At 47.8% G+C, this 8,473-nt stretch overlaps 1 protein-coding gene across 3 annotated transcripts in view; it reads left to right on the plus strand.

Moving 5' to 3' along the window:
• Positions 1 to 457: 457 nt before the first annotated feature.
• Positions 458 to 8,473, plus strand: part of LOC135241366 (epidermal growth factor-like protein 6) — a 16,183-nt gene continuing 8,167 nt past the window's right edge. The window contains exons 1-7 of one of the 3 annotated variants that reach the window (XM_064311669.1): positions 458 to 1,111; positions 3,887 to 3,993; positions 4,954 to 5,046; positions 6,212 to 6,331; positions 6,775 to 6,894; positions 8,016 to 8,150; positions 8,454 to 8,473. The exon at positions 8,454 to 8,473 is cut by the window's right edge and continues 103 nt beyond it. In XM_064311669.1, the coding sequence (XP_064167739.1) occupies positions 1,038 to 1,111; positions 3,887 to 3,993; positions 4,954 to 5,046; positions 6,212 to 6,331; positions 6,775 to 6,894; positions 8,016 to 8,150; positions 8,454 to 8,473 (669 nt within the window). In that variant the 5' untranslated portion in view covers positions 458 to 1,037. The remainder of the gene's footprint in view (positions 1,112 to 3,886; positions 3,994 to 4,953; positions 5,047 to 6,211; positions 6,332 to 6,774; positions 6,895 to 8,015; positions 8,151 to 8,453) is intronic. The other 2 variants (XM_064311670.1, XM_064311671.1) reach the window with 2 other exon arrangements.

Raw genomic sequence — 8,473 nt, forward strand, 5'->3', positions numbered from 1 at the left:
CGTTCATCGTTTAATATATTCTGATATATTAATACATGCTATGTGTCACTGAATACTTGCCTTTGGTTTTATTTTCTTACAGAAGCACCCTGCAGGACTGGAAATGGTGGCCCGTTTTCCTCCTGGAAGTTCCTGAAAGCTGGGTTTGTTTTAAAAAGCCAGGGAGAGGATAAAGTGGACTAGATCGGTGAAATCCAAAGTCTTGGGCAGGAAGCTAACTGGTGCTGCCGGGAAAGAGGGAGATGCACACGGTGGACAGAGTGACTGTTTAAAAACCTGTAGTAACATTAATCTGATCCTACTGATTTCAGGCATGATCTTTATTTTTATTTTTTTGCCAGCCAGCCAGCCAGCAGTGCAGTTTGAGGAACAGAGCACGCTAGATCAATCATGCTCCCCTGTATTGGGTTTCGGAAAGGAGACGTCTAAAGCCCCCCCCCAGGCCGCGTCCCCCCTCCCCCACCCCTCCCTCTCCCGTGTCACTCATTGTAATGACAGCCCACCTCTGGAATTCCTGCCAGGACTGGGAGACACTCCATCTGGGAGCCAGCTTACAGACACACGGAGTACACAAGGGAGAGAGAGAGAGAGGGAGAGAGGGAGAGAGAGGGGAGAGAGAGAGACAAAGAGAGGGAGAGTGTGTGTGTGAGAGAGAGAGACAGACAGACAGAGAGGGAACGTGTGTTAGAGAGGAGCAGGTAAACACAGAACAAAGCAGAGAGTGTGTGTGTGTGTGTGTGAGGGAGACAGAGAGTGTGAGTCAGAGAGCAAGACAGAGTGAGAGAGAGAGAGAGAGAGGAAGAAAGACAGTGTATGTGAGAGAGAGAGTGTGTGAGAGAGAGAGAGAGGCAGAAAGACAGAGAGTGTGTGTGTGAGAGAGAGAGATAAAGAGAGAGAGAGAGAGAGTGTGTGTGAGATCTCAGACTCCTGCAAGGCTTCCCCTGCAGTTGAACGCGTGGAGCGAGGGATCAGGGAGGAGAGGAGCGCGAGGGAGACGGAGGGAGAGAGCGAAAGCAGACGGGCCGGCGGACGGAGACATGCAGCCCCGCGGCTGGATCAGCGCCCTGCCCCTCCTCCTCCTCCTGTCCGTGGGGAGCGCACACCTGTCCAGGTGAGTCTGCGGCGGCGTTCGGGCCGTTCCTCTGTGTGTTACAGGGCTCCCATCACCAAACGCACCAGCCGAACAGTCCTGGGTCAGTGCGTATGCGGCAGTGTAGAATACTGGGTCTTTTAACATAAAGGTCATAGGTTCGATTCCTGGATAGGACACTGCCGTTGTACCCTTGAGCAAGGGTACTTAACTTGCTTTGCTTCAGAATATATCCAGCTGTATGAATAGATGCAATGTAATGCTGTGTAAAAAAAAAAAAAGTTGTGTAAGTTGCTCTGGATAAGAGCGTCTGCTAAACGCCTGTAATGTAATGTATGCAGGCAGGGGTTTACCTGGGTGATTTTGGGTAAAGAGCAAAGGGAAGCAACAGCAATTTTCCAGTAACTATAGTAACAAACCAATAGTAACTATAGTAACAGTAAACCAATCCCGCTTGGGTAGACTTTTGAGTCTTACGGGATTTAAAAGTGAACACCTTATTTGCTTTCCGTTTATAAAAAGCAGGGTGATTTTTATTTATGGTGTTCTGGCTGTCTGCAGTGCGTATGGCTCCTGAAGTGAGAACAACGAAAGAAATGCAGTTTTTGTTGAAGTGAATTCAGATTGCAGTTCTGCAGAGTTTTTGTGATTGCCGTGTTATTCATGTAAATTTTAATTTTTTAAAAATTAAATTCATTCCTATGATGCAGAGTTTGACCAAAGGTAGACCATTCCAAATGTATTTATATGTATTTAGGAAAATTAAATGAGATTTTCAATATGAGTCAGCTGCTTTAAGAGGACACAAACCAGGGGATATTAAGTCATTTGCTGTTTACTGAGTAACGCAGAACAGGGTTGTTTCCGTTTATAATGCCGCTAATGTATGTGCGTGGTACAGCCACACTTCCACACCAACGGCACGCTGGCCCTCTCTGTGTGGGGTACGGGCTCTGCTCAGCGAAATGTGGCCGAGAGCATCTGTCAGTAGCCGCAGGGCACCTGTCACTCTGTGAACTCCACGTCCTGTGGGGCTATTCTGGTGTCAGTGAACTCCCTCAGGTTTCAGTCCACCCCCCCTCCCCCCCTCCAGGTCCCGTTTGGAGTCTGGGGTTCGATTTAGGAAGTGAGCTTGTTTGCTGTGGGACAACTGAAAAGGTACAACACAACAGGGAAAAATGCAAAACAGATTTAAGGGGAATTCCTATATGCAAAGTTTTTTTTTCTTCCTACTTTAGACTGGAAAATGCATTACAGTTGTACATTACATTACAGGCATTTAGCAGATGCTCTTATCCAGAGCGACTCACACAACTTTTAAACAGCATCCATTTATACAGCAGGATGCATACTGAAGCAGTACTGAAGTAAGGTGTGGAGCATGCTGTCTCTGCGAAAGAGCTCTCACTGAAGGATGAGGAAGCTTTGATTCCGCACTGATGTGTACTGAATAATGTACAACTTAATTTCACTGCTCAGGGCTTTTTTGTGATGTGGAATTATATCCAGATGGCTCTTTGTCTGTCTCTCTCAATTTCAGTTCAGCTCAGTTCAATTCAATCTGCTTTATTGGCATGAAAAACACATAGTACATGTTGCCAAAGCAAATAAGAAAGACATACAGAACAAGTAGTATAAAAGTAGAAGCACAACATACAACAACAGTCGTTCATACTAATTCATTTACAATTAGAGTTCAAGTGAAATAAAGCTGTAATAATAGTACTTGGATAATGTAAACAATAAAATCAGATGAAAAACACATTTTTTCATTGTACAAAAATGGCAAGTTATTCACACATACAGAGCACTGTCTATAAGTCATTCATTCAAACAGCCAACATGTAGGCCTGCCATTAAAAGTATTATACCAAGTTACAAGAAACAATATTGACTATCTTACCTCACACAAATTAAACAAGCTGTATTCCAAAGCAATGCTACCCAATGTTTCCTAAATAGTTTCAAGAAACTTATGTTTGAAGATGAAGAAGAGAAAAAACTTTAAAGGTTTGGGGCTGTATTGTGTGGACGTATGAGCTTTTTTGTGAATTCTGTCTGTTGAAATGGGGTCAGAATGTACAGAAATGAATGTTTTTAAGGGCTGAGTGTCTGTGGCTGTTGTGGTTATTTCTGTGGGGAACCCAGAAAAGTGCCAAACTCTTGGTTCTGTATAGGTATGGGACATGCTGCCCCACCAAGGAGATGGCATACCTCTCTCTCTCTCTCTCTCTCTCTCTCTCTCTCTCTTTTGGGGTCAGTTGGTTTAGCCTTTGAAGACGAGGTTAATTAGAGAGTGGAACCTGCAGCTCCCGTCGCTGCTGGCGTTATTAGGGTGTGTCGTATTGTGGTTAAATAGCACCTGAGGTTAGGCCAACTCAACCCAACTCAACCCAACTCAATCAGCACTCGGTCAAGCTGGTTGAATTACACCCAATGCGGCCCTGTTTCAAAGACTGCTGCTATAGAAACGTATAGTTTGTGTTCGTGAAACTAATCCACAGTACGCTTGTCGTTATTAAACAGAAAATTACCAAACCACACAGTATGTGTGAGAAATTGATCAGTGGTTATTCATGACCCTCACAAGACAATCTTTCTACCCTGAGTGTGTACCGCTTTTTAAAAAATATTTTAAAAATTCTGAAGTAAATATGTACTGGGGGGTTTTGACTGCTGTGGAACCCAGGAGAGGGTGGTTTTTTTGACCCTGCGGGACAGCAGGAGGGTTTAAGTGAGCGGGGGGGTTCCTGGCATTCAGAGGTGCCGTGTCCCTGTCTGTCCTCTCACCTGCAGGAGCGCCAGACAGGTCCAGGCAGGTAGCCATCCAGGCGTGTGCCGCTACGGCAGGAGGCTAGAGTGCTGCTACGGCTGGACCAGGAACCAATTCGGCCAGTGTGAAGGTACGCCCGCCCCCCTTCCCCCCTCCTCCCCGCACTCACTCCCACTCACCTCCACGTCCCCCTATTTCACTGCACAGTTCGGTCAGTGTGAAGGTACAGCCCCCCCCCCCTCCTCCCCCCTCCCCCACTCCCTCACGCCCTCTCACCCCACAGGTTCGCAGTGTGAGTCCCTCCCCCTCCTCCCCACCCACCCTCCTTCGCCAGTGGTCGAAGGTACGCCCCCCCCCCTTCCCCCCTCCTCCCCTCCTCCCTCCACTCACCTCCACATCCCCCTATTTCACTGCACAGGCATCAGGCCATCCCCCGTGACCAATAAAAAGCCTGTTATTTTTTAACCGAAGCCATTCATTTTAGCAGTTAAGTTAAGGTGTGAATAGACTTCAGTGTTTGGACATACGCGGGATTATAAATTGGACGATAAAAATGACCCGGTTTGACCTGTAGGTGAATATGGTGTCGTAAATATTACTGAAGCTTGGTGGGAGACTCCAGGCGTGTAGGGCTTGCGTTGCACAGAGTTCAGCCGTGTGTGTTATAGTCTTTCCAGGGGAGCTTAAATTCTCCGTCGGTCTATAAGATTAAGTCGCCATTTCTTGTAACATGGGAGGTAAAACACCCTGATATCTTGGGTATTTACCTCTTTAAGTAAAAAAAAAATCACTGTATACCAATTGTGATGTGTGAATACCAATACCAATTTTTAAACAGACAATGCAGACTAGAACCACTCTGGTAGTGTTCTAAGTGCACAAAGTCTTGATTAAACTCTGACCTCAATCGGGGCCAATTTAAACCACACAATGAGCACGCTCTATTTCAAGCCTGAACATACTCTAAAAGTTCTCTAACTCCACTGGACACACTTAACTTAACCCTGCTCTCACTCTAACAGCTCCCTTACCCCACTGAGCACGCTCTAACCCCCCATGGTTATTTTGTTCTCCTGTCGAACCCCCCCAGCCCAGTGTGAACATGGCTGCAAGCACGGAGAGTGCGTCGGGCCCAACAGATGCAGATGCTTTCCGGGCTACACGGGAAAGACCTGCAGTCAAGGTCAGTGATGTTAACGGCGGCTCATAAAATGGACTCCGATGTTTCCTCTGCCTTGTTCGACTTTTGCTCTTTCTGTTTCTCTTCTGGGAGTGGCGGATGGTCGGGGTTGTTTGAGAACATGCAGCGGTTGGGTTGTTTGAGAACGCGCAGCGGTTGGGTTGTTTGAGAACGCGCTGCTGTCAGTTGTTGAGCGCAGCGGTTGGATTGTTTGAGAACGCGCAGCGGTCGAGTTGTTTGAGAACACGGTTTGGGTTGTTTGAGAACATGCAGCGGTTGGGTTGTTTGAGAACGCGCAGCGGTTGGGTTGTTTGAGAACGTGCTGCTGTCAGGTTGTTTGAGCGGCAGCGGTTGGGTTGTTTGAGAACATGCAGCGGTTGGGTTGTTTGAGAACGCGCAGTGGTTGGGTTGTTTGAGAACACGGGTTGGGTTGTTTGAGAACGCGCTGCGGTTGGGTTGTTTGAGAACACGAGTCGGGTTATTTGAGAATGCGCAGCGTGCGCAGTTTGTCAGTCTCTCTGAGGTTCAGAGCTGCCCGGCCCCTGTTCCAGTCACATGAGGTCACTTCCCATGCAGGCTTGCAGGAGAAAAAGCTGTTTCACAGGCACTCTATGGTACGGATTATTTAAGCCAGCTGCTAAAATGAACAGCAGAAAAAAGGGGTTGTTTGAGGGCGGCCAGAATGCAGGCAGGTGATGAGCTGAATGTGTAATAATGTAGTGTGATCGTGCCCTGCAATAGACTGGCGACCTGTCCAGGGTGTATTCCTGCCTCTCGCCCAATGCATGCTGGGATAGCCTCCAGCATCCCATGTGACCTTGACCAGGATAAGCGGGTGTGATCGTCATCACTGTCATCACCGAGTGTGCGTCCGAGGGAGTCCACGAGAGGAAGAATCCATGTCTGTTTTTCTGTATCACCCATGTTCGTAGAGTCGGTGTCCTGTCTGTATCGGTCCATGTCTGACACTTCTGGTTGTTAAGTCTATGTCCTTTCTATGTCTGTCCACCCCAACCGCCTTTTCCTCCTTCTCTCATATTTCCTTTGCTTTTTGCCACTTGTTTTTTTTTTTATTTATTGTTATTATTATAAAGAAAAGAAAAAGGACAGGAAAGGAAGGTCGGGACGGATTGACCGTGCGGCTCTCTCTCTCTCTCTCTCTGTGCAGATCTGAACGAGTGTGGACTGAAGCCACGCCCCTGTGAACACCGCTGCATGAACACACACGGCAGCTACAAGTGCTACTGCCTCAACGGGTACACCCTCTCGCCCGACGGATCCTGCATCAGTGAGTAGGGGTTGACGGGGGGGGGGCCTTTGTACCGGTCATAGTGGGGAGGGGGGGGAGGCCTGTGCAGGCATTTGGGGGAGGTGGGAGGGCCTCTGTACAGGTCATTATGGAGGGAGGTGGGAGGGGCTCTGTACAGTCTAGGATGGAGGGGTAGGAGGTAAAGGGAAGGGCCTCTGTACAGGTCATTATGGGGGAGGTGGGAGGGGCTTCTGTTTTGGTGATGGAGTGTAAGGGAAGGGGCCTCTGTACAGGTCATTATGGGGGAGGTGGGAGGGGCTTCTGTTTTGGTGATGGAGTATAAGGGAAGGGGCCTCTGTACATGTTATCATCAGGGAGGTGGGAGGGGCTTCTCTTCTGGTGAGGGAGTATAAGGGGAGGGGCTTCTGTACAGGCGCTGGCTGTCGATCGCTAGCCGTCAATCACGCGTTTCTGTCCCTCAGACTCCAGGACGTGCGCCCTGGCCCACTGCCAGTACGGCTGTGAGGAGGTGCAGGGGGAGATGCGCTGCCTCTGCCCCTCCACCGGCCTTCAGCTGGCCCCCGATGGAAGGAACTGCATCGGTGAGCGACCCCCCCCCCTCCCCCAACCCCTGACCCCTGAACCCTGACCCCTCACCGTTCAGCTGGGCCGCAGGCCGACTGGCGGCTTCACGCAGCATGGCGGAGGTTGCCCCGCACAACGAGACAGCTGGTTTTTTTTTGCGAGAACAGCTGTGCGTAGAGTCCGTCTGTTCTCTCTCTCTGCTCCGGGGCCTGTCACATGACTGTAGAACGGTCCTGTTTTGGGGGCGTGGGGGGGGGGGGGTTACCAGTAATTTCTTTCTGGGATGGCCACACCATCGCCAACAGTTATATTACCCAATGATAATGCACTATCATAGGTGGAAAAATAGGAGTGGCACCTGGGGTAGCCAATCAAATTCCAGAGGACACGCTTCTGGACACGCCCCAGGCCTGTGGCTGGTGCTGGAGGTGGCAAGTCTGTTAATACATTTTCACTGAAAATGTAACCAAAGAAATCAAATAAATACACAATCATTTTAAAATCAGATATATACAGTATATTGATATATATATATATATATATATATATATAGACACAAAGAATTAATCATTGTATTAAAATCATGGAGGCTCATTTTTACTACTTCAGCAATCACTTGGGCTTCTCCCCTCTTTTCAAGTCTTTTCAAGCCTAGTTTTTAATTATACAGGATAGTTTATAGTTCTTGTCTTCTTGGTTTGTATATGACACAATTTATGTCTCCACGGGAAAAGCAGTGAAGAGATGAAATGATTAATGTGCCATACTAGTGTGTCGTATATTGAAGTTTTTGGGCTTCTGCCTTCATTGAAAGATTAATCTGTTTTTTTAGGAAAGCGAGACTCTGTATCGTCTATGAATAACAAAACCAAACTGCAGGGAAAGCCAAGTAATTCAAAACAGGAAGTGCGACAGGAAAGAGTTCATTCGTGATAACACCCCTACAGATGAATATTTTCACTACCTTTTTTTTTTTTTTTTAAATAAACTGTTTTTCCCATTGAACTGCAGACCTCCCCCCACCCTTCAGGACTTTTCAATTATGAACGTGCTCTGGAGTGACTGCTTTTTCATGCAGGAACCCCCCAGTGTAATAACCCAAATGTCGTATCTCCCCAAACCCCGCCTCCCGTCCCAGATATCGACGAATGCACTTCCGGAAAGGATCTCTGCCCCTACAACAGAAGATGTGTCAATACATTCGGCAGCTACTTCTGCAAGTGCCAGATCGGATACGATCTGAAGTACGCTGACGGGAAGTATGACTGTGCAGGTGAGGTTCGCCTTGGAAATTCAGTCTGAATGAATGAAAGTCTTCTGAATTAATGAATGAACGAAAGTATTCCGAATGACTGAATGAATGAATGAATGATCTCGTGTGACTTCTTTTATTGTCGCATGGGGGGGTGAGTTCTCCCCCACAGAGCTAAATCATTGCAATCTGTGGAACTTGGTATTGACTTGCTCAGATCTTCCCCCAAGTAAACGAACTTGTGATTTGTCTGTGAAAGGGTTAGGGTTAGGGTTAGGGCGTTTTCCTCACGGGAGCGTTTCGCTCGGGTGTTCTGCTTTTCAGACATCGACGAGTGTGCGGCC

The sequence above is a fragment of the Anguilla rostrata genome, chromosome 15 (genome assembly GCF_018555375.3).
Source record: "Anguilla rostrata isolate EN2019 chromosome 15, ASM1855537v3, whole genome shotgun sequence".
Classification (NCBI taxonomy): domain Eukaryota; kingdom Metazoa; phylum Chordata; class Actinopteri; order Anguilliformes; family Anguillidae; genus Anguilla; species Anguilla rostrata.